This window comes from Diabrotica virgifera, chromosome 3, assembly GCF_917563875.1.
Source record: "Diabrotica virgifera virgifera chromosome 3, PGI_DIABVI_V3a".
NCBI classification, from domain to species: Eukaryota; Metazoa; Arthropoda; class Insecta; order Coleoptera; family Chrysomelidae; genus Diabrotica; species Diabrotica virgifera.
Genome location: NC_065445.1, coordinates 123,578,669 through 123,605,876, shown reverse-complemented (window position 1 = coordinate 123,605,876; position 27,208 = coordinate 123,578,669). Strand labels below are relative to the sequence as shown.

Here is a 27,208-nt window from a genome sequence, read left to right as displayed (position 1 = left end):
TACAACCAAATATGAACAACAACACTGTAAAAATCAATGTATATGAAAATCTACGTATATGTATTAATGTTAATAATTTATGTATCTATCTATATATCAACAAATTGTAAATATAAACTTTGTAATACCGAGCGGCGCTAATAACCATATAGGTTGATGCGCCTTAAATTTAAATAAATAAAAAAAAACGTCTTAAAAAATGTAATTTTTGAAATCTTCGTAGTTTTATAGAATTTCCACCACTTTAAGACGGTATTACTCAAGTTTGAACAGATCTATTACAGTTTTGTAAGTGCTCTTTTAAAGCTTAGGATGCAATCTGTAGAATGCACTAAATTATTTTACTTTAGAAATGAAATAGTCTATTTCTTTTTGAGAAAATTAAGAAAGATAACAAAAATGTAATACAAAAACCGAAAATTACCAGCTAAAAAAATGTTTATATAAAGTGATCAAAACTTTTTTCTGTAAAACTTACCTAAAATTCATTTAATAATAAACTTCAACAATAATAAATGTTCGGCAAAAAAATTTTTTTAGCTTTTATACAGTATGTCTGCGTAACTTGGAACCTATTGATAACTTTTTTATTATCAGTTTTACGAAAAAAAGTTATTCTTTATAAAATACTCTGCATCGTATATAATCTAAGATGCAATCATCAAATATCAAACTTAATGAATTTTATACGAGGTATGTCAAAAAATATGAATTTCACTCAAGAGTAAAGTATCGTTAAATTTCACAATATCGAAAATTGTTATTAAGAATAGTTGTTTGAAATTAAAAAATTTGTTTTATTGTTCAATTACATCCTTCTAATTAAAATATTATGAATAATAAAGGCACTTAACTCTTAAGAAAAATTCATATTTTTTACATACCTCGTATAAAATTAAAAAACTTTAATATCTGATAGTTTTATCTTAGATTTTAGACCAGGAAGAGCATTTTATGAAGAATAACTTTTTTTCGTAAAAGTGATAATAAATAGTTATCATAATTGTAATAAAATGATGATGAGTATCCGTAATTTGAGAAAAAATTGAAATTTTTTTTTCGATTAGAATAATGTACTGTTCTTACGATGTCAGTTGGACCAGTATAAAAACAAAATTCGACACCGATTGTCGGCACCGTTTGTAAAACATAGGCGGCGCAATAGAAATTAATGAGTAAACTTTTATTTTTAAATTATGGTTCAATATTTGTTAAATAGTAATAATGTTGTTAACTGTTCACATTTCTTTATGAAATTGACACCAAAGATAATTAAAAATACATAATACAAATGAAATTTAACGTGCTTATTAATTTGAGAAATAAAGAAATAAGACTACACTTTGAATATACACATAAAATACATGAAAACGAACAATTCCTCTTCCAGTCGAATTGTCTAATTCATGACTAATGAAGAGATCACTTTTACTACTGTATAGTATTTTTACTACAAAAGCGATATTACGTAGGTCAAAATTTTTGACGTAAGAGAACTGTCAAAACATTAGAATGTGACTATTCATTATATCCATGTTTATAATAAACATGGCAATAATCAAAATTCACATTCTAATGTTTTGACAGTTCTCTTACGTCAAAAATTTTGACCTACGTAATATCGCTTTTGTAGTAAAAATACTATACATAGGACATATTTTTGACAAGTTGAAATATATCACTATCCGTGTGTTCAGAACTTGATTCGACACTTGTGTTTATAACTACCACACCAATATTGGAAAAGAAGTGAAAGGCGCAATTTACACAACAGTTATCAGACCAATAATGACATAAATACGCGGCAGAAACACGACTTGATACAGAAAGGACAGAAAGAATGCTAGAAACAGCAGAGATGAAAATACTTTGAAAAATCGATGGGATATGGGAAGAGGTAGAGTGCAGATATACGACAGATATGCAAGGTGGACAACATCAATAACTGGTTAAAAAGCTGAAGAGTATAATGGAACAACTACATGAGCCAAATGACAAAAAACAAAGTAGTAAGGACGGCGAGAGACGGTTCCCCAATAGGAAGACGATCAGTTAGGTCTGTCTCCCGCGTATGAAAAAAAAGTTAATTAATAGTAAGCTGAAAATTTGTTAATAGCTTAAACGGTGTCTAATCGGATAAACTGTGATATATGAGAACACTGTAACAGGGGCAGTTTTAATTGTGGTTAAAAATTTGGAACGGTCAGACTTAAACTCTCCGAACAGAGATTAAACTCTCATGCAAAAATCAGACTGCTATTTATCAGCTGTCATAATTCCTGTCATTTGACATATTCTACATGTTCCACTCATTAAAACGCCCATTTGGTGATAAATAGTAGGCTGATTTTTGCATGAGAGTTTAATCTCTGTTCGGAGAGTTTAAGTCTGTTCTGTCGGACAAAATACATGTGCCGTTTTCGTGGTCTGGCCGTTCCAAATTTTTAACCTGTTCCACAATTAAAACTTCCCCTATTCCAGTGTTCCCATATATCAAAGTTTCTCCAACTACACACCCTTAAGCTATTAAAAAATTTTCAGCTTGCTATTAATCAACTTTTTTTTCATACGCGGGATACAAAACTCAGTGGGAAGACCACGAAAACGATGGAATGACAACTTACTGGAGCCACATTGAAAAACAGACAGCCATGTCTACACAAGAAGAAGAAGAAGGAAAAGAAGAAGAAGACATTAATATTGGTAACAAAGCAAGATAATATTTTTATTTTACTTGAACTTGAGCTACACAATTTTTCCAAATGTCACTTTTGACTTGTAAGTATATATATTGTATTAAAACAGAAAATAGTGAAGAATTACCAAGAATGATGGAAGTACTAGATAGTGAATCGACAAAGATGGGACTGAACATCGCTTACAGTAAAACAAAAGCCATGACCAATCAACAAGGAGAACCAATAATTACAGTGGCACAAACAAGAATAAAGCAAGTAAAAGAGATATTCTAGGACAAATCACTAAATTAAATAAAAAAAATCAGACCGAAGAAATAAAAAAAAAATAATAAGATTGGCCTGGGCATCACTCGGAAAACTGTCTTTTATTCTAAAGAAAAAAAAATACCCCCAATACCTAAAATCAAGAGTCTTCAATCAATGTACACTCCCTCTCCTCATATATGGCTCTTAGACATGGACACATACAAAGGAAAATATGGAAAAAATAAAAATATGAAACATGAAAAATTCCATTAATTACATTATCCAATCAGCGGACTGAGCAAATTGACGTCATTAAATCTCGCATAATATATGGGACATCCTGTATAAACAATACAGTTTCAGTATAATACAATACAATAAAATTTAAAATTGATCATTAAAAGTATATAATACTTACAAATGCAATTTAATGTGCTTATTCATTTTTTAAGTACTAAAGAAATGAGACAAAAAATGTATTATAAAAATAAAATAATTGTAAGTTATGACGACGACACTGTTTATTTAGTGTTTATATTGCTTGCCGCCTTTGAAACATGAGAAGGTATTTTGACCAGATAACGATATGATTTGAGCCTAAGCACTTCCGAACAATTTGACCAATTACTCTTCAGTATTGCCCAATAAGATACGTTAGAAAGTAGTAAGCCACACCCGCGTCCATGTGGACTAATACAAGGAGTGATCAATTTTGAAGCAAGCAAATGTTTATATGGTTTATCTTTATTTCTATGCTCTTCGTAGAATTATTGACCGGACCCCAAAAATGCTTCTGGTCCAACTGACATCGTAAGAACAGTAATGGTATATTTAAACATAGTTTTTAATTTCAAATAACTTTTCATAATAGCATTTTTTGATATTCTGAAATATAAAGGAACTTTACTCTTTAACGAAATTCATATTTTTGACATAACCCGTATAAAATTGATAAAATATGATATCTGATGGTTGAGTTTTAGATTTTTGACTATCCAGAGCATTTTATGAAGAATAACTTTTTTTCGTAAAATTGATAATAAAAAAGTTTTCCATGTGGTTCCTAGCTACGCAGACATACTGTATAAGAGCTTCTGTATAAGAATTTTCAAATTGCAATGCCATATTCGGATTCAGTATAATCAAAAACAAAATAGAAACATATGTGATCAAAGTAAAATGATGAATTTAACGATATTTTTGAAATTATTAATACAAAACAATTGTTATTGTTTAAACAATTAATAAACAATTAGCGGCCAAATCCGCGAGTAGAACTTTTTATTTTAACATGTATATAAACTAACAAAAAAGTTTTAGAAAAATACAGGGTGATTGATTAGTAGGGTAAAGCTCAATAGCTCCGCTATAGTAATAGATAGCAATAAAAGTTAATAACAAAAATTTTAGCCACCTTTGAGCTTCACATTACAAAATTAGTTAGAATGTTACAGGGTGTTCGATAACACAGTGGCAGACCTAACTTATGTTTTTTTAAATGGAACACCCTATATTTTATATTCGAAATCCTGTTAACTTCTTCATCACAAAAATATAAAGGTTTGTAATGTTATACAGGGTATTTACAAAGTTATAACCAATTTTGTATGAAAATCGTAACAAATTCAACTCCCTGTATAAATAAAAATAAGCACAACAGCAATGGTTTATTAATGCCATATTTTTTTATTTATTGTCAAAATTTTTAAGAATTATTGATATTGCTAATTTTCTTTATATCAAATACAGGGTGAGTCAAAACGCAAGCACATTATTTTCTCAGTAATGTTAAATGGAACACCCTGTATTTTATATCATTATTCAAAAGTAACGTTAACGTACTTTAATTTTTATATAACATTCCCTATGCCCAAATTTATTAGTTTTCGAGATATTTTCATTTTTCAGAGCAAATTATTTTAGGTGTTTAAATTTATCTAAATTTTAAGTAAGCCATGACTGAATTGACAATTGAAGATTACCGATTATCAGTCCGGTAATCAATGTAACACTGTAGCAAATAAAGAAATAAAAATAATTTATTAGTAATACATTTTACAAACAAAAACACAACCACTACATGCAACATTTTTGAAACAATTAAAAACTATCTTTTTATGTAAATGCAACAAATAAACAAAAAAAATTAGTAATAAATTTTACAAAAAAAAACACACAAACACAAAATACAATATTTTGGGAAGACAATTAAACACTACTTTTGTATGTAAATGTAACAATGTAACAAATAAAGAACGAAACATAATTTATCAGTAATACATTTTGCAAAAAAACATGTTTGAAAAAATTAGAAGCTACTTTTAATAAAATATTTTTAATATTTAATTACATAAGGTGTTCAAAATTATCTCCTAACACATTTATGTACGCCTAAAAACGATCATTGAATACTTACTCTACGAAGCATTTGTAAATTAACACATCGAAATACACTTTGTATTCTATTTTTCATATCATCCCTTGTTGTTGGAGGTATTTTATAAACGTCATTATTAACGTAACCCTAAAAAAATCAGTCCAGTTTATTAAATTCTGGTGATTTGGGTGGCCACGCTACTGGTCCACTGAAAAATGGAAATTTTTCAGTGGATTTCAACGATTTTCATATAAAATTGGTTATACCTTTGTAAATACCCTGTATAACATAACAAACCTTACATTTTTGTGATGGAGAAGTTAACAGGATTTCGAATTTAAAATAAAATATAGGGTGTTCTATTTAAAAAAACATAACTTTGGTCTGCCACTGTGTTATCGAACACCCTGTAACATTCTAACTAATTTTGTAATGTGAAGCTCAAAGGTGGCTAAAATTTTTGTTATTAACTTTTATTGCTACCTATTACTATAGCGGAGCTATTGAGCTTTACCCTACTAATCAATCACCCTGTATAAGCTTGTTTGAATTTTTCCGAAACAATGCATGTTTTCGTTCTAATTGCACTCCCCTATAAATAGTAAAGCGGTAACGATTAACTTCATTTGGGATGCTAATCAGGGGATAATTTTCACGTTTTTTTTAAGGGACGCTAGAAACTTTTATTTTATTTTTTTGATGCTAGAAACTTTTATAAAAATAAAATAAAGCTTTTTTAAACAACCAGCAATCTCATAACGTTACTCAGAATAAGGTAGTCATTTGTAGAATACCAAATGTAAAGTTCAAATGATTTTCCAGATTTCTCGGACATGAGATGTAGTTAAATCGGTTTTTTTTTGTAAAGTTCTATCCAGGCCCGGCCCCAGGGGTGGGCGAACTGGGCGGCCGCCCAGGGCGGCGAATTTAGGGTCGGCAATTTTAAGAGGACAGCCAATTTTTGAAATTGAAGAAATAATAAATTATGTTTTTAATATTATAAAAAATCAATATTATGAACAAGAGCATCAAAAATACTACAACTGTAAAAACGAGAATAAAATTATTAAGTGAAACAATAACAATTGCAAGGTTTATTCGACGGAAAATCGACAACACTGCCTTCTTCATCGCATAATAATAGTGGGACCAGAACGAAATTAAATTCACTGAATTCACTTAAAATTAAATTTACTGAAAATCGATATACTTAATGATTTGAAAAATCTGGCTGAAGCTTATTGCTAAGCTGACAAAAGTTATTTTGTAAAAACTGAATGAACTGAAACTGAGAATACCTTGACGATATGAGAAGACGAGGGTATGATAATGGGACAAACATGAAAAGGAAGAACTTTTTGTCCCATGTTCTTGCCATGCACTCAACTAAGTCGTGAACAATGCTGGTATAGCCTCACAGTGTGCAGTTTCTTTCTTTTCCTTAGTCACGAAAATTTCCAACTTTTTTTCACCATCTATTCATCGTTGGGCTATACTAAAAAATCATCTTTCTAGCATAACATTGAAATCTTTGTCCGAAACTAAGTAGATGGGAACTAGATGATAATTGATTCAATTACTCCTATCAGATACCAAATTGAAGAAGAAATCTACCTTGAAGAAATCTATGCTCTTGTAGAAATCACTGTCAATAAAACCAACGATAAAATGGTTGCTCATGAGGCAAGCTGTTTGGAAAATCAAATACATGATTTTACTTTTCATTGCTCTGTGGTAATAGGTATGGCATGACATTTTACTTTACATCAACGTAGTCAGCAAATCACTGCAGAGTATTGATATTATTTTGAGTGTATCAAGCTGTCAGTTTATTAGAAAAAACAGAAATCCATTTTGTCTCTCAGAAGCGATTTAAAATTCCAGGACTATTTGACTGACGCAAAACTGTTCCATCAAAGTTAGAAATTGAAAACCCGAAAATCAGAGGCACACTAACATCAAGAAAGAGGAAAGTGAAAAGACAATTCGGCTATGAGGCTGAAGATGAAAGAATGGACCTAGATCCACAGACACGATATATATTATTTCAGCAAATTAAGAGCCATGGAGAAATTTTTTAGTTTTTGTACGACATAAACCAAATTAAGCATATGACTGCTAGTGCTTTATCAGATAAATGTTTTAAGCTATGTGATGCTTTAACTTTTGATGAGTGAAAAGATCTAAATTATGCTGATCTAAAAGATACATCCCAAGTATTTTCCGCGATTGTGAAGCCCAAGACTACAACTCCAGAGACAATGAAAATAATTAGAGAGTATATGATTTTGATTTCGCACCCAACGTTAGTGTTTTGAGTGCTTTGAGGATTTTTGTAACCCTACCAGTGACAGTGGCCTCTAGAGAGGGAAGCTTTTCAAAGCTAAAATTAATAAAAAATTACTTAAGATCAACTATGTCCCCAGGAACGTTTGAGTGCACTAGCGACAATCTCTACTGAAAACGAAATAGCGGAGTCCCTGGATCTTTGAGAATTATTAAAGACTCAAAAGACTTTCTCGCGCCAAGATAAAAAGAGTAGTACTTACTTAAAAAAGTAAGTGTGTAATTATGGATATGCATAGTGAGTTTTTGGATATTAAATGTTTTAATATAATAATGATAATGTACTAAAATTTCATGAAAATATTGCAAATATATGTATTTTTAAGCGTGTATCGTTCAAATACAGTGGAAAATGGCGTATTAAATAATTTAGCACAAAGCACACATCAATAAAAATACAATCGTGATTTAAGTAGACGATCTCTGAAGAAAGGTGAGAGTCATGGGTCTACCAAAGGGGGGGGGCGGCGCGGTCGCCAATCTTGCCCAGGGCGGCAAAATCCCTAGGGCCGGGCCTGGTTCTATCAAATCTAATATCTTAAACAAAACCATTTCATCAAAACATGTTATACCTAATTATATTTAGGATTTTTTTGAGGAATGTAATGGTACTATGCAGAAAAGAACTTTCCGGCACAGAAACGTCACATTTCTGCACACTACTGTCAGTTATTCTGTGAGAAAATATTAAGTTTGTTAACATAAAATTGTGCAGAAAAATACATTTGGAATAGTGGTTGTAGAAAATTCTACTTATTTGAAACTAGTAATATCTAGATATCTGCTAATTAACTCAAAAATCCTTCAAATTTTTTGCCTATAAAAATTATTAAGTCGGGCATTAACGTTGAACACACCACGGGTATTATGGATAATAACTTTGGATTAATAACTACAAGACTGTCAAATACATTTCTATTGTTTTAGTTGTAATAAATCTTTAGTTGTTAAAAGAGCGTAGGCGCAAGATTTCGGACCAATAATCTTTAAACGTATTCATTTTTTTCGAATCCTGAGAAAACTAATAAATGTTATTGAAAAATTTGAACGCAGAAAGAAAGATTACCTTATTACCGAGGGCTGAAAGTCCCTTAGAATAAACAAAATGTTTCTTTTGAATGAGATATTTGAAATTAAAAATCACACTCAATATTCTCTTTTCCTTTTACCCCTGTAACATATTAGAATAAAAATTATAGAAGTCTTCAGGGACTTTCGGCCCTCGGTAATAATGTAGTCTTTCATTCTGCGTTTAAATTTTTAAATAATACTTATTAGATTTCTAAGGACTCGAAAAAAAATAATGCATTTTAAAAGCATTGACCAGAAATTTTGGGCCTATGCTATTAATGTAGCTGTAGTTTATTTTGTATTGATTTATTTATTATTTATTTTTCCAGTACCTAGTTTTAGGTAGTTATTACGTTTTAATAAAATAATATTTAAAAGTGTTTTTTTTTACTTAAATAATTATAATAAATTAATATAACGATCCAAATAATGAAATATTTAGATTTATTTATTTATTTAGAATATAACACTTACGATAATACAAAATACGAATAATATAATAATAGTAAGTAAATAGTATTTATATACATGAATTAGGTAATAATCAGCTAGGATACGAGATTTTCATATATAAACGAAAATTTTTAAACTGTGAAATAAAGAATCCAGTAGATTAAAGGGCCAGTTGTTCGAACGCTAATCAGAAATGGAATCAACTGATCATTATCAAATATTTAATTACTGTCAATGTCAAATTTATATGATAATATAATAATTATGAGATTAATTGATTAATTAATCAATTATGTTAATTATCATAATGATAATTGATTACAATTAACTGATTGGCGTACGAACATCGGATTTTGTTATTTGATGGTTGTTAAGGGGACTAAAAGAATATCATTGGCAACATTGATTTTAATAACAGAATAATTTTTGACCTAGCGTACCTATTCGTGACAAATCGGATATTTTTCGAGCGATCATCGGATAATCTAGAGAAATGCGATTGGCAACACTGTTCCAACGAAAATGGTTCCCTTTGTACTCCATTCAGAGTAAACATGTAAATCAAAAATGAATAACCATTTTCAATTTCGTTGCAAAACGAAAATACAGCCGCATCATATTCTAGTCCAATCAGAGAGTGCAGCAAGCACCTCTACCGGTTTCGAAACTTACTAGTCTCTCATCATGAGGCACATATAGGGCTTTTCATTCACAGTCATTTGTTTCGAGCTTCTGTCATATGTAGTATAATCCGTGTATATTAATGTTATACACAGATTATACAACATATGACAGAGGCTCGAAACAAATGACAATCGATGAAAAGCTCCTATGCTGCTCTCTCTGATCCAACCAAAACAAACCCCGGCGTGCACTCACGGATTGCAACGAACGAAATGGCATATATGCCCTAGCGGCAACTGCTAGCAAAAGACTAAGTTTTCAATCTAATGGCATATAAAGCAGCATAGTGCTACTCTACATTCCACCAGACTGAAAACAATGGGAACCTTCTCTGGTTACACCTCCGAGGCTTCTACAATTTGCAAGCCATAACGGATGCTGAGACTAAGGAGGATGAGGGAATTTTACAATTTATAATTCACGTCCCAAATATTCTTAACTTTCGCGTTGTCGTGGTGATGACATAATGAGCAGTAAATTACAACAAAAATTTTGACAGTTTTGTGGTTTGAAAGAAATTAGAATTTTTAAATGTCAAAGTTCTAAAAATTGTAGAATAGAAATGAATTCCAGTGACGAAGAGTTACAGTTTTTTTTATTTGTTTATCGTATAGATAAAATATTGTATGAAACTGTGCGTGAAGTACTTTTTGCGAACTCACGCGATGTATAGCACTCGCTCCGTTGTCGCTCGTGCTCTAAACATCGCGTGCGTTCGCAAAAAGCATACTTCACGAACTGTTTCAGAAATAACTATTAAATCGGACCTATCCATATGCCTCAAAGCCCTCAAAGGGAAAATCTTTGATGAGTGTGTGTTATGTACCTGTATTAACTTATGAAGCGGAAACATTAACACACACAAAAGGTTATGAACAAGATTCGCGTGACTCAGAAGGCTATAGAGCGCCAGATGTTGGCTGTCTCTTTGAGAGATCGAATCCCAAACCATGAAATACGTCGTAGAATAAAAACGCTATCGAATTAATCGCGTCGTTAAAATGGAATTGGGCAGATTATCAGACAACTGATGGCCAAACCAGCAGAAACCTATATAATACCAGCAGAACTGTATAAGATAAGTAGGTGGCGACCACCTAGTAAGTCACATCCACGCGCTCATCAAAGACATATGGCAAGCAGAGAAAATACCCAACGACTGGAAGCAATGTATAGTATGCCCGATCTATAAAAAAGGAGACAAACTCCAGTGCAAAAACTACCGTGGAATTTCTCTACTATGTACAGCAAGTAAAGTCCTCACGTATATTATAAACCAGCGGCTCCAACCACTAGCAGAAAATATTATTGGAGAGTATCGGACGGGCTTCCGACGGGAAAGATCGACACTGGATCAAATATTTAGGTACAGTCAAGCAGATCTTGAGCAAATCATGGGAACACGACATTGATGTTCACAACGTGTTTGTAGACTTCAAACAAGCATACGACTCAGTCAGTAGGAACAAACTATACTACATATATTATACAGGCTGAATTGGCAATACCACACAAGCTAATTAGACTCATTAAAGCCACAATGAATGAAACTCAGGTGTGTGCACGAATACATAACCACCGGACAGACTTTTTCAAATTTTCGAAGGGACTGAAGCAAGGAGATGGGATGGCCCCAAATGCAAACTGGACGAGGAAACCTCGTCGATGATATTAATATTATGAGTAGAACATCAACAGGAGCACAAGAAACATACTCAGCGTTAAAAACGCAAACAAATAGGCTAGGTGTGGAAATTAACACCAAAAAAACAAAAATAATGATACAGACGAGAAGAAATATAGTCCCACAAAACATTATACATGAAGATGGCATTGAAAAGGTTGGAAAGTTTACATACCTGAGAGTAGAAATATATGCTGACGGATCAGAAGATGGAGAAATACGTAAGAGAATAACACAGGCAAACAGAGCTTATTTTGCCCTCTCCCATATATTTCGGTCTAAAAGTGTCAGGGCCTATTTTACCACTAGGCCCGTGAGGCACCTGCCTCGGGCCCGCATTTTAATAGGGCCCAGAAAAATCACAAAAAAAATATTTTCAAAATAAATTTTCAAAAATTTTTCAAAATTCTTTGATTTTATGAACAGGAAATGATAAATGATAACAATAAGAGTAGATTGGCTTGTCGACATCAATAAAAATAAACAAAATTGTTAGACACTACTCCAAAGGATTAACAAGAGGTATCTTCACTATTATCTTTCAAGTATAAATATACTACGCATATTATTTATTCAAAATGCACTAAATTTTATATTTAGTTTGATGTCGATTTCTGCAAAGACAAGGTCTTGCTTCTTGTATTAGTTTTCACTTATGTGCTTCTTAAGTTCAACTAATCAATTTATTAATCATTAGTCGTTTTATTAAATTTCTTTAAAGATTTATTTTTCTTAACTAATCGTTTCGTTATTATCATGAGTTGCAAATATTTAAGTGGCAGTGAAAAATAAAAAAGCAAAAATTAAGAGAACAGGAACGGCAGGCACGAAAAAATACAATATTATCATTTTTTACACCCCACAACAGTGCACAAAAAGGAAGTTCGTCTTCCCATCTTGTTTCTGATCAATCTGTGATGACTAGTGATAGTCGAAATACATTACGTGATGAAGGGTGAGTTGCAATCAAAGAAAATGATGACTCCACTGTTGATTTTCAAGTGACTTTACCTAGCACAAGTGCATCTCTGTCGTCTATAGAAAACGACAATGTCAGTAATTCTTTTCCTAGCGATATAGGGGATTATCCAAAACATCTGGAATTTTGACAATATTTTATAAATATAATCGACCGAATCAAAATATTGATAAAATTAGTGAGTTTATTACACAATTGGATAATAATAAAACGAAAGCTAATAGGGAAAAATTCTTCGCGAGGGGTTAGTGTACAGTTCTAAAAGTTTATTGTTACGTTTGTAAACTGTTTTCCACGAAAATTGTTCTTCTAACTTCCGATGGGAAATGTACATAAAGTTAGCGAATCACTTCTCGCAAATATTATGGCAAGCACAATGGGAATTTGCCGCTTTTTTGCCGTTAATTAGTTGTGAAAAAATTAATTTTGTCGCTCTTTTATTTTTCTTAATATTCGATGTTTCGCTAACTTCATATGAAGTTAGCGAATCACTACAGCAAAAAATGTTTCAAATTCAAATCGAGTTGGTGTGGAATTTGCCGCTTTTTTGCCGTTAATTAGTTGTGAAAAAATTAATTTTGCCGCTCTTTTATTTTTCTTAATATTCGATGTTTCGCTAACTTCATATGAAGTTAACGAATCACTACAGCAAAAAATGTTTCAAATTCAAATCGAGTTGGTGTGGAATTTGCCGCTTTTTTGCCGTTAATTAGTTGTGAAAAAATTAATTTTGCCGCTCTTTTATTTTTCTTAATATTCGATGTTTCGCTAACTTCATATGAAGTTAGCGAATCACTATAGCAAAAAATGTTTCAAATTCAAATCGAGTTGGTGCTGAATTTGCCGCTTTTTTGCCGTTAATTAGTTGTGAAAACATTAATTTTGCCGCTCTTTTATTTTTCTTAATATTCGATGTTTCGCTAATTTCATAAAGGGTGGGGAATTAGTGTGAAGAAGTCCAATTACTCGTTTATCGTAGGAGATACGAAAAAAAGTTATGTAGTTAAAAGTTGGTGCCCAGACAGGACCATAATTTGAAAATATTTTCAAATATACAGGGCTATCCGTATTGAAAGGGTGACACAAACTTTTGTTTTTTTAAATAGAACACCCTATATATTTTTACATTTTTGGATTCTCCTGTACGTCTACTTTCCTAAAATATAGGCTTTTGTAGTAATATACGAAGTAGTTTAAAAGATAATTACGTTTTTTGTTAATTTCGTAGCAATATTCACACCTTGTAGAATTGTAGTAACTTGACATAAAAATTTCTATTTATAATATTGTTATACTATTGTTTATACCAGTGGTTCCCAACCTTTTATGTTTGGCGACCCACCTTCCGATGTTTTTTCATATTCGCGACCCATCCCTCACCCATGGTGATATATATGTACGTTATTCAGCTACTGTAAGAGCCACGCCGCGACCCACCTAAAATTCGCCCGCGACCCACTAGTGGGTCGCGACCCACCGGTTGGGAAACGCTGGTTTATACTATTGTTAAACATTATTAATATAGAGAAACGTTTAGTTTTAGTATACAAGGTTGGTCAAAACTATGAGTATATTTTGAGCTTTTAAAACTACCAAAATTAGCATAAAAACGCAAAGAGGCGAGACAGATGAATTCATTATAAATAAAGGAGTGAAACAAGGGGATGCCTTATCCACTGTTTAATCTAACTTTAGAATATGTACTACGAAATATAAACAAAGGAAACCTAAGAACAAGAGGTGGACAAATAATCGCCTACGCAGACGGCATTGTTATTATTGCAAAGAATAGAAACATAATGAAAGAAATGCTAAAAGAAATAAAAGAGAAAGGGGAGACAATGGCACTCAGAATAAATGAAGAAAAGACAAAAATATTAAGACTAGGGAAAACAGCAATAAAAGGAAAAACCAAAATAGGAAACTCAGAGTTTGAAGATGTAGAACATTTCAAATACCCAGGAGTGACAATAAGCAAAACGGGTGAAAGAATACAGAAATAAAAGAAAAAATATTGGCAGCGAATAAAGCTTATTTTGCAAATAAAACACTACTTAACAGCAAAATACTGTCTATTAAAACCAAGATAAGAATGTATAACACCATAATTAGAGCAATATTATTATACGCAGCGGAAACAATGACGATGACTAAAAAAGATGAAGAAAAGTTAAGAATAGTGGAGATAAAGATCATGAGAACCATAATGGGACCAATCAGAACAGAGCAAAATGAATATAGAAGCCAAACAAATGCAGAGATTAAGAAAGTACTAAAAGAAGATATCGTGACCAAAATAAAGCAATGCAGAGTTAGATAGTTAGGTCACATCTGGCGGGCAGGAGATGAAGCAGTGACATATACTATGATAGAAAGGAATCCAGTAGGAAGAAAGGAAAGAGGAAGACCAAGATCAAAATGGTTGCAAGAAGTTGAAGAAGACTTTTGCCGCTCTTTTATTTTTTTTAATATTCGATGTTTCGCTAACTTCATATGAAGTTAGCGAATCACAACAGCAAAAAACGTTTCAAATTCAAATCGAGTTGGTGCTTTTTGGTGCGAATTTGCCGCTTTTTGCCGTTAATTAGTTGTGAAAAAATTAATTTTGCCGCGTTTTTATTTTTTTTAATATTAGGTGTATCGCTTATTTCATAAAGGGTGGGGAATTAGTGCGAAGAAGTCCAATTACTCATGTATCGTAAGAGATACGAAAAATTTTATTAGGTTAAAGTTGGTCCCCAGACAGGACCATAATTTAAAAATATTTTGAAATATACAGGGCTATCCGTATTGACAGGATTCCACAATCTTATGCTTTTTTTTAATAGAACACCCTGAATATTTTTATATTTTTGAATTCTCTTTTCCTAAAATATAGGCTTTTGTAGTAATATATGAAGTAGTTTAAATGATAATTAAGTGCGGTTTTTTTAAATTTCGTAGCAATATTCACACCCTGTAGAATTGTAGTAATTTGACATAAAAATATTTATTTATGTTCAAACGATTTTAATATATTCTACTATTGTTAAACATTATTAATATAGAGAAACGTTTAGTTTTAGTATACAGGGTTGGTCCAAAGTAGGAATGAGTATTTTTAGAGTTTTCTTAAATGATAGTTTTTTATTTCTAAGCATTCCCTATACCCTATAAGACACTACCTAAGTGTAAAAAATGCGAAAATGTATTGTTTAATTTTTGTGTGTTATCTACTTGTCGATTGATTAGCGAATGGTGTTCAAATTTGTTTATATCTGGTCATCAGGTGTCTTGCAGTGAAATAATATATTTTGCGATAACAACGCGAGACATTCATTATGTGTTGTATTATAAATACCGGCTGAATTGCATTTTCAAATAAAGAACCTTTTTATTCATTGTGTTTCCTACTGTTCTACTGAAACAGTAGAACTATTGTTTGGTAGTTATTCACAATAATTATATTGTATCTGTTTTTGTATAATTTAAATATACACGGGGAAACAAAGAAGTACAGATGTTGACATTTTAACGGTTAATGGGAGAGAGCGACAATAATTATTGGTGTATGTGTGTCGTTTCGATTTACACTCCGGAAATCGTTCTCAAAAAAGATTATTCTACAAATTCTGGAAACATTTTATAACCCTTAAACAAATCAGGTCATAAAATGTTCACAGTACCTATTTTTAGAATAAGGTTTTTTGAGAACAATTTCCGCAGTGGAAATCAAAACGTCAACCATTAGTTATTTAAATATCTATTTTTATTACACCAATAATTACGGATCAATCTCATTTAAACATAATATACCTAAACATATACAGTGAGGACGTTTGAGTTGGAATAAATTCATTATTTAAAGAATGATTTTTATTTTTAAATTATGACTTTTTAGCATATATACTATACTAGTGACGTCATCCATCTGGTCATGATGACGTAATCGATGATTTTTTAAATAAGAGTTGGGGTTGTGTGATAGCTCATTTGAAAGCTTATTTAATTCTCTATTCAGTAGTATAAATATTAACATAATTATTTATACAGGGTGTACAAATTGTTTTATTATTAAAATTATTTACACATAAAAAATAATGTAAGCAATTTAGTTAATTCAAAATACATTTTACTGCTGTCAGAAAAACAGTTTATGTTTATTTCACAAATAAACATTGCTTTTCGCTTAAATTCAATGTTCAAACTGCTAAGAGACAGGTGGGTGTCAGTTTTAACGTTGAATTTAAGGGAAAACAATGCTTATTTGTCAAATAAAAATTTCATTCTGTTTTCTGGCAGAATTCAAATGTATTTTGACATAAATGAATTACGTACACTCTCCTTTTTGTCTCAATTAATTTAATTCAACAAAAAAATTGGACACCCTGTATAAATAATTATGTTAACGTTTATATTACTGAATAGAGAATTAAATAACCTTTTGAATGAGCTATCACACGACTCCTACTCTCATTAAAAAAAAATCATCCATTACGTAATCACGCCCAGATGTATGACGTCACTAGTGTGACATATATGATAAAAAGTCATAATTTCAAAATAAAAATCGACCTGTCTCAGGATTTCTCTACAAATTGGCTCCTTCTCGAGATAATAAATTTATTCCAACTCAAACGTCCTTACTGTATAAAATACTTGAAATAAAATATAAAAGGAGGGGGTAAATATATGAATTTATATTTTATAATAATATTATAAAATATAAATTGATATATTTACCCCCTCCTTTTATATTTTATTTCAAGTATTTTATACAGTGAGGATATTATGTTAGATGAAATTATATTATGTTTTAAGTAGGATATCCATAAATTAATAATAATCTATTCGTACCGCGTCCCACTAGAAGCGTCAATCAGGACCCAAAAGAGTTGTGCGGAGATGCAAGTCTAGCAGACTTATCCTACGAAATTATCGTGCAGCGTTATCAGAATTATAAAAGAAGAAAAATATGTTACAATATCGTAAAAAATTGGTACCATTCAGCATTCAGCACAAGCTCGATTTCAATTTGAGACATTATTCGCTGTTGTAATTCACCAAGTTCATATTTATGAAGTTATTGAAACGTCGAATATTAAAAAATTAAAAAAGAGGCAAAATTTATTTTTTTCGCAACTAATGAGCGGCAAAAGTTAGCGGAACATCGATTACTAAGAAAAATAAAAAAGCGGCAAAATTTATTTTTCCACAACTAATGAGCGGCAAAAAAGCGGCAAATTCAGCACCAACTCGATTTGAATTTGAAAATTTTTTTGCTGTTGTGATTCGCTAACTTCATATGAAGTTAGCGAAACATCGAATATTAAGAAAAATAAAAGAGCGGTAAAATTAATTTTTTCACAACTAATTAACGGCAAAAAAGTGGCAAATTCAGCACCAACTCGATTTGAATTTGAAACATTTTTTGCTGATGTGATTCGCTAACTTCATATGAAGTTAGCGAAACATCGAATATTAAGAAAAATAAAAGAGCGGCAAAATTAATATTTTCACAACTAATTAACGGCAAAAAAGCGGAAAATTTCACACCAACTCGATTTGAATTTGAAGCATTTTTTGCTGTAGTGATTCGCTAACTTCATATGAAGTTAGCGAAACATCGAATATTAAGAAAAATAAAAGAGCAGCAAAATGAATTTTTTCACAACTAATTAACGGCAAAAAAGCGGCAAATTCAGCACCAACTCGATTTGAATTTGAAACATTTTTTGCTGATGTGATTCGCTAACTTCATATGAAGTTAGCGAAACATCGAATATTAAGAAAAATAAAAGAGCGGCAAAATTAATTTTTTCACAACTAATTAACGGCAAAAAAGCGGCAAATTCCACACCAACTCGATTTGAATTTGAAACATTTTTTGCTGTAGTGATTCGCTAACTTCATATGAAGTTAGCGAAACATCGAATATTAAGAAAAATAAAAGAGCGACAAAATTAATTTTTTCACAACTAATTAACGGCAAAAAAGCGGCAAATTCCCATTGTGCTTGCCATAATATTTGCGAGAATTGATTCGCTAACTTTATGTACATCGATGGGAAGATGATTGAGAAGATATCAATTTAGGACAGTTATTCAACACGAGCGATCTGCTGAATAATTTCATTAATTAGCACGTTAGTCAAGTTTTATTGTTATCTATAATGTACCAATAATGTACTCTATACCTATTCAATTTTTACTCATGTTTAAAAATTTATATTTAAACAACTAAACAATGTTTAATTGTTTAAATATAAATGTTATTTATTGTTATAGGCCAGGAACCGAAGCTTTTCACCGCGCAATTTTTACAGAATGGATAGATTTGCTTGAAAATTTGAAAATGAGTAGTAGATAGACCAAGGAACAAAATCTATATGATGCCGACAGGCGTTTTACCATGGGGGTGGTGGTCACCCCATCACGGGGGTGGAAATTTTTTTATTATATTTTGACCGCAAAAGTTGATAAAAACATTCATTCTAAGCAAAAAATGTTCTATATATTTTTTTGATAAAATTAACAGTTTTCGATTTATTTTCCATCGAAAATGTTAGTTTTGTATCGAAAAAATCAATTTTTTGATAGGTATACTCATTTACGATTCACTCAATTTTTGCCGTAGAAATTTTTTTTTCAAACCAAGTTCTTGAGAATTGAATAAGCTACAATTTTATATTAAAACATTTTTTCGTATCTCTGATGCTAATCTTTATATTCTGAAGGAAATGGCACTTTTTACCAAGCTACAAAAATTCGTTATTCGCTTTTAACTCCTGTTTTTAAAAACTAATCATTCTGGGCCAGTCAAACATCTAGAATATATTAATAATACATAAATAAATAAGAATGAATAAGGCCAAAGACTAAAAACATCGCTAACTTACATTATTATGCTTCCAATTGGATTTCTCCTTTTTTTTTCAAAAAAATATATTGATTTTTTAACCCAAACATTTTTAATTTTGATCCTAGCAACTTGGTAAAAAAGAATTTTATAGGTTTTTACAAGGTCTATAAGGCTATTAATATTAATTCTTGTTAAAATCCTCAGTCGCAAAAAGAGGTGACTTTGAAAGGGTTGGTAAAGGAGGTTTTTGCATGTTATTACAAGTTTTAATTGTCGATAGCTCACTCAATTTTTGCCGTAGAAAAAATTTTTGCAAACCAGAGTTTTGGAAATTAAATCGGCTACAATTTCATATTAAAACATTTTTTTGTATCTCTGATGCTAATCTTGCGATTCTGAAGAAAAGGCAATTTTTTCCAAACTCCAAGAATTCGTTATTTGCTTTTAACTCCATTTTTTAAAAACTATTCATTCTAAGCCAAACTTCTAGAACCTATTAATAATACATAAATAAAAAGAGACCAAATCAGGTCAATGACTAATTTTAATTAGGGTGGTGATTAGGAGGTTGCTTCCAATCACTTTTTCGCTGAAAGAAATAGGAACTGACATTATTTTCATTATAAGTTACATAATTTTTGAGCTAGAGACTTTTTTTTATTTCTGGGGATAGATATTTTTAATACTTTAAATTAGTTTGAACAAGATGTCCTCGAAAAATGCATAGTTTTCTCGTCTTTTGACTTTGAAACTACAATATTTAGCATTTGACGAAGAAGAGCCAACATATAATAAAGTATAGCTCGATTACTATTGGTCTTAAAGAAAATCTAAAAACACGTTTTTGTTTATTTTTTCAAAAGGTACATTTTTGTTAAGTAAAGTTGTTTTGATAAAACAAAAACTTTTGGAGTTATTAGCAGAAAACTTATTAAAAACATTGATTTTTTCGATATAAAACCAACACTTTCGATAGCGAATAAATCGAAAACTATCAATTTTATTAAAAAAATGTATAGATCGTTTTTTGCTAAGAATGAACGTTTTTACCAACTTTTTTGATTAAAATATAATAAAAAATTTCCACCCCTCAGATGGGGTGGAAAGCACCCCCATGGTAAAAGCGCCTTTCGGCATGATATAGATTTTGATCCTTGGACTATCCACTACTTATTCTCAATTTTTCAAGCAAATCGATCCATTCTGTAAAAATTGCGAGGTTTTGTCCTATTTTAAGCTTCACTACTTGGACTATTAATAACAATTTAAATTTCTGGTGCAACTATATTTCTATTAAATTAATACTTTTAAAAAAGTTATTATTAAATTATATTTAGGGGCCTGAAAATTGCGTAGAGCCTCGGGCCCGATTTGAAGTAAAATAGGCTCTGAAAAGTGTCCACCGAAATACAAAGATGAGAATCTATAAAACCTTGATTCGACCAATAGCATGCTATCCCAGTGAAGCATGGGTTGTGAAAGAATCATCCAAAAACAATCTCGACACATTCGAAAGGAAAGTACTGAGGAGAATACTAGGACTTGTAAGGGAAAACGGAATCTTCAGAAGTCGATACAACAACGAGCTTTATCAACTCTATATGGAAACACCCCTGTCAGACTTCATTAGAATACAAAGATGGCAATGGGCTGGACATGTGATAAGAATGGGAGAGGATAGGCTACCAAAAAGAGCACTGAACGCTAGAATGCAGGGAAAAAACCGGTTGGAAAGCCAATAAAGCGCTGGGAAGATACAGTAAACAGAGACGCACAAGCCCTTTTAGGAGTCCGTGTATGGAGAAGAGCAGCCTCAGACAAACAAGGGTGGAGGCAAAAAATAAAGGAGGCCAAGGCTCAATTTGGGCTGCAGTGCCGAAGAAGAAGAAGATGGCCAAACAGATTGAGGAGTGGAGGCCAACACAAGAAGCACTACAGAACAGAGGATGCCCACCAACCAGATGGACTGACTACCTGAAGTTTGTTAGTAGTAACTGGATGCAAGCTGCAAACACAAAAACAAATGGAAAGATACTGAGGGTGACCTCAGTAGAATAAAAGACCAAATATAGGCATGACTGTAAAGGGTATTAATATTGGAAAGACCCAAGAAAAAAACTTATAGAGAATATTCAGTGAGAACAGATTGCACAGGAATGAAGGCAAAGAGAATAATAATGATAATCATCTTTATCTACGGTTGAAAAATAAATCTTGAGTTATTTTGTAATTAGAAATTAAGTGTCCCTTGAAACGCAAGTCTTAGGTGGCCCTGAAATATTTGTAGATTGATAGAGCTATTAATATAAAACTATTAGTATCTATTACCATCTACTCACGAACAAGCAACAATTATTACGATCACGAAAAGCTTAACTGATTATTTAGATCTTATATTTCTAGTATGGTATAGTTAGACCCAAACCCAGACATCCAAAGTGAAAGTTATCCTCCAGCACCAAATTGTTCTATATGGTCTACATAATGTTCAGAAAAAAGTCACACCATTTTGAGCGTCGGGTTTGGGGGGGGGGGGGGGAGGGGGAGAAATCTGCAAATTCGTAGTTTTTTAGGTTTTCCGTAAATATTTCTAAAACTAAGCGGTTTAGCATAAACAACCCTCTACACAAAATTGTTCTACATTAAATTTGAAATAAAAAGGCCCTATGCATAATGCATAACCCTTCTAAAATGAACGGTTCCAAAGTTACGGAGGTAGTATAGTATAATTGGTCCAAAAAAAAGGCCTAACCCAGACATCCAAAGTAAAAGTTTTCCTTCAACACCAAATTGTTCTATATTGTCCACATATTGTTCAGTAAAAAGTTACACCATTTTGAGCGTCCGGTTTGGGGGGGAGATGGGGGAGAAGTAGGTAAATTAGTAGTTTTTTTACGTTTTTCGTCAATATTTCTAAAACTATGCTTTAGCGTAAGGAATGTTCTATAGAAAAATGTTCTACATAGAATTTAAAACAAAAAAGGTTCTATCCATAATTGTTATAAAATCAACAGTTCCAGAGTTACGGAGGGTGAAAAATGAAGGTTTTCGATACTTTTTATATTTACCGATTTCTCCCCCCCTCCCCCCCCCCCCCCAAACCCGACGCTCAAAATGGTGTGACTTTTTTCTGAACATTATGTGGACCATAAAATAGAACAATTTGGTGTTGGAGGATAACTTTCAATTTGGATGTCTGGGTTTTTGGTATAGTTATATCATAAATATTTCCCAAAAAATATAAAAAGTATCGAAAACCTCGACTTTTCACCCTCCGTAACTTTGCAACCGTTGATGTTATAACAATTATGTATAGAACATTTTTTTTTTAAATTTCATGTAGAACATTTTTGTATATAACATTGTTTACGCTAAAGCATAGTTTTAGAAATATCGACGAAAAACGTAAAAAAACTACTAATTTACCGGCTTCTCTCCCATCTCCCTCCCAAACCGAACGCTCAAAATGGTGAACTTTTTACTGAACAATATGTGGACCATATAGAACATTTTGGTGTTGGAGGAAAACTTTTACTTTGGATGTTTGGGTTAGGCCTTTTTTTGGACCAGTTATACTATACTACCTCCGTAACTTTGGAACCATTCATTTTAGAATGATTATGCATAGGGCCTTTTTTATTTCAAATTTAATGTAAAACAATTTTGTATAGAAGGTTGTTCATGCTAAACCGCATAGTTTTATAAATATTGGCGAAAAACTTAAAAAACTACGAATTTACCGATTTCTCCCCCCTCTCCCCCCAAACCCGACGCTCAAAATGGTGTGACTCTGGACATTGTGTGGACCATATAGAACAATTTGGTGTTGAAGGATAACTTTCACTTTGGATGTCTGGGTTATGCCATCTTTTGGATCAACTATACTATACTATTCAATGAACAAGAACCAAAAGGAATCAACAAAGTGATTGCTAAATTTGAAAAAAATGAACTGAGTTAAAGCATGCGCCCTTAATTAGAATATTGTCACACTTGCTGAACAAAAGAAAGGAAAATAATTAATAAACTTTCACTTTGTTTTCATTGCGTTGTCGTTTATCGTACATCAGTAGTGTATTAACTTGGGTACAAATTTCAGTAAAATATTAATAGTTTAAGGTTTTGAACAGAACAAAGGAAAAGAAAAAACCAAATTAATAAAATTTACCAAGATTTTTGGAAGCTACTGTCTATGTACCTACATAATATTAACTTTTCTATACTTCAGACAGTCGCCAGAATAATTCCTATGAAAGTTAAAATACTCATTAAGCGTAAATAATGAGTAATAATTATGTAAATAAAAATGAGACTTACCTTTTTTGTAATTTGCCAATTTGTATAAAAGACACTGGTCTTGATTAGAAGCCTGACTGATGACTCTATCGAGTATGGACCCTCCAGTATACGTTTTTTTCTTTTTTCGGCACGGTTTGCAATTGCTAGCGCCCATTTTAGTGGTAGTTTTTACACTGTTTTTGTGTACATTATCTTAATCAATAAAGGTCATGGTGAATAATGTGTGTCAAGGTATACGTCAATGAAGGGTTTTGCATGGTACAAGTTGGCACAGGAGAGAAAAGCAAATGAATGGCTATTGTTTTGTATTGTATAGGGGGTGATAATACGTACCTATAGGGATTTTTAATGGTGGTATTTGATATACAGAGAAGTACAAAATAGTTGTTTTTCTACGGCCGTGCTAAAAGAGCCACTCTCACACACGCATTTCGTTTCCGAAAGGTGCACTTTCCCGCACGGCGTGCATGAAAGTAAATTTTCCCGCACGGCGTGCGGGAAAGTAAAATAGCTTGTAATATGGCATTATAATCTATTATAATACATGCAATAAACTAATATTTAGATATTATTTACTAATTTATTTCAAATTTATCTTATTGTGTTCATGTTTTAATGAAATTAGCGCGATTATTTAATTCATAGCAGATTCTGACCAATAGAAAAACTACAGAAATAAAAATTAAACTGATAATTTTTGATAATTTCCCGTCGTCAAGTATATTACGTCAGATGCCCTTCGTTGCTATGAAAAAATACATTCAGTGACATTAATGACAATTAATGTTTTAAAAATTATAAAAGTGATGACTTCCAACCGTCAAATATTTATAACAACTGTGTGTTTAATTGTACTAATTTGTACTTACATAAATAAATTACAATAAAATTTTGGTTTTGAACAGTTTTATTCATGAAATAATCACAACAAATTGCACTCGATCTCTAAAATTAATATAGAATTTTAGAGCTCTTGTGCAATTACTACTGATAATTCGATGAAATAAAATTATTTTGACATAATATTTAAAAGTCAGATCAGTAGACAATTACAATGGTTTTGAATCGTCGTCATGGAAACCAATATCGTCGTCGTGGTAATCCATGACCTATATTGAAAGTTTGGTTTTGACAACCTTGTCAAAGTATTAATTTGTGTATTTTCACTTCTAAATAAAAATTGATATAACTCTATTTTTTGTGGCTTTTTTCCAAACGCACGGCCCTAGAAAAAATATTGTTCCTAACTCATGCGGAAAATGTCTTCCCCGCACTCGACTGCTTGCCCGAACTCCGCTATCGCGTCGTTCGGGTCAACGGCAGTCTCGTGCGTGAAAGTATCACTTTCCGCACTAGTTAGGAAAATAACTATTTCCTAACAAGTGCAGAAAGTTATACGTTTCCTCACGCGACTGCAGTTTGCCGAACGACGCGAAGCGGGAGTTCGGCAAGCAGTCGAGTGCGGAAAAGAGACTTTCTGCAAGAGTTAGGAACAATATTTTTTCTACGAGTCTTTAAAAAATTACCAAATCTTAATCAATTAATTTAATTAATATGAAAATACATACACAAATTAATTCTTTGACAAGGTTGTCAAAACCAAACTTTCAATATATCTAGTATGTAATTAGCATGACGACGATCTTGGTTTCCATAACGATGATTCAAAACGACTGTTATTGTCTACCGATTTGACTTTCGAATATTATGTCAAAATAATTTTATTTCATCGAATTGCCGCGTTAATTTCATTAAAACAGGAACACAATAAGATACATTTGAAATAAAATAGTAAATAATATCTAAATATTAGTTTATTGCATGTATTATAATTATTTTAAGGCCATATTAAAATATCTAAACGCGTGCGGAAAAGTAAAACTTTCTAAACTAAAGCGCGTGCGCGAAAGTAGACATTTTTGCACGCTCGTAGAAAAAGACATGTAAAACAGAGGATATAACTCCTGGAAATGACTGAAGTAATAACATTAAAAAATATACCTATCAACAATAACTAGAGATAGTCCAAGACATTTTTAATACTACAGTTATTATTCTCTAGATAAGTATTATGCGTAGATTTGGATTGGAGATTTAATTTTTTTTAATAACTTAAAAATTATTAATGATACCAAAAATCTCAAAGAGCAAAAAAATGTAGGATTTGCTTTTCTGAATATTTGGGATTTTTTGTTTTTCTAAGGCAAAAATTGGTTACGATATGGATGTTCAAAATTTACATACCTACACTCATGTTTAGTGACTCGTTCTACTACAGCTCTGTCAAAAATAAGCACTTTGCACCGATGAAACTTAAAGATCATATAAACAATACATAACTTGTTAAAATAACTTGTGAATCGGTAACGATTAATTTCATTTGGGATTCATCTAATTAGGGGGTTATTTTTACGATTTTTTTTACCAAAAAAAAGGAACTTACTTTATTTTGAGCGTAGCTTGCTTACTTTTGATGCTAAAAACCTTTTTAAAAAACAAACAAAGCTTTTTTCAAACACTTTAAAAAAGTTATGATGCGTTTTACCTGAAAAATGCTAAATTTTTTGGTTATTTCATGTTAAAATATTCGATTTGGAATTTGACGAATAAGACCCTACTTTTCATTAGCTACGACTCTGCTTCTACTAGGTTTATAGACGTTTTATAGGAATTTTTTGGTTATTTCATGTTGAAATATTCGATTTGGAATTTGACGAATAAGACTCTACTTTTCAATAGCTACAACTCTACTTCTACTAGGATTATAGACGTCATACCTACATACTTACACCATTTTTTTTAAATTTTTTTATAAGCTATATTTTTGCTGCAAATATTTTTTTTTTATAAAATACCTACTTAATTTTTGAATTATGTGCGAAAACCCGTCTGAAACGTGTTTAAAATTAGTCCGTTTATCCGGACTTATTTTGAAGGTATGTTTTTGCACCCCCGAGAAGGGGTGGTACTAACCCTCAGGGCAAAAGCACACATCGACACAATATCACTTTTTTTCTTTGAGTTTTCTTTGACATGTTAGCTATGTGTATGTAAAATTTTATGTCAATCCAAGCGGTTCTTTAAAATTCGGAAGTATTGTAATATTGAACTGTGAACTATGGGTGTATAAAAGAATCCTGAAGATATCATGGACCGAGCATATAACAAACAAAGAAGTCATGAGAAGAGTCAACAAAAGACTGGAAATATTGGAAACCATCAAGACACGAAAGCTGCAATACCTGGGGCATGTTACGCCTAATGAGAGATACAACATACTTCAATTGATTATACAGGGGAAAATCCAGGGCAAGAGAAGTGTAGGAAGGAGAAGAATCTCATTGTTGCGTAACTTGAGGGAATGGTACGGAGGCACATCAACCGAACTATTCAGAGCAGCAGCATCTAAGATTAGAATAGCCATGATGATTGCCAACCTCCGTCGCGGAGATGGCACGGGAAGAAGAAGAATGGACTATTATGTAGGTTTCCCGATTGTGTTCTTGAGCTAAATCTAACAAACTGTCTAC

At 31.8% G+C, this 27,208-nt stretch overlaps 1 protein-coding gene across 1 annotated transcript in view; it reads right to left on the bottom strand.

The window, feature by feature from the left end:
* LOC126881294 (uncharacterized) overlaps positions 1 to 23,832 on the bottom strand; it is a 155,084-nt gene extending 131,252 nt beyond the window's left edge. Inside the window, exon 1 of the mRNA XM_050645489.1 lies at positions 23,697 to 23,832. Coding sequence (XP_050501446.1) covers positions 23,697 to 23,832 — 136 coding nt within the window. The remainder of the gene's footprint in view (positions 1 to 23,696) is intronic.
* Positions 23,833 to 27,208: the final 3,376 nt, after the last annotated feature.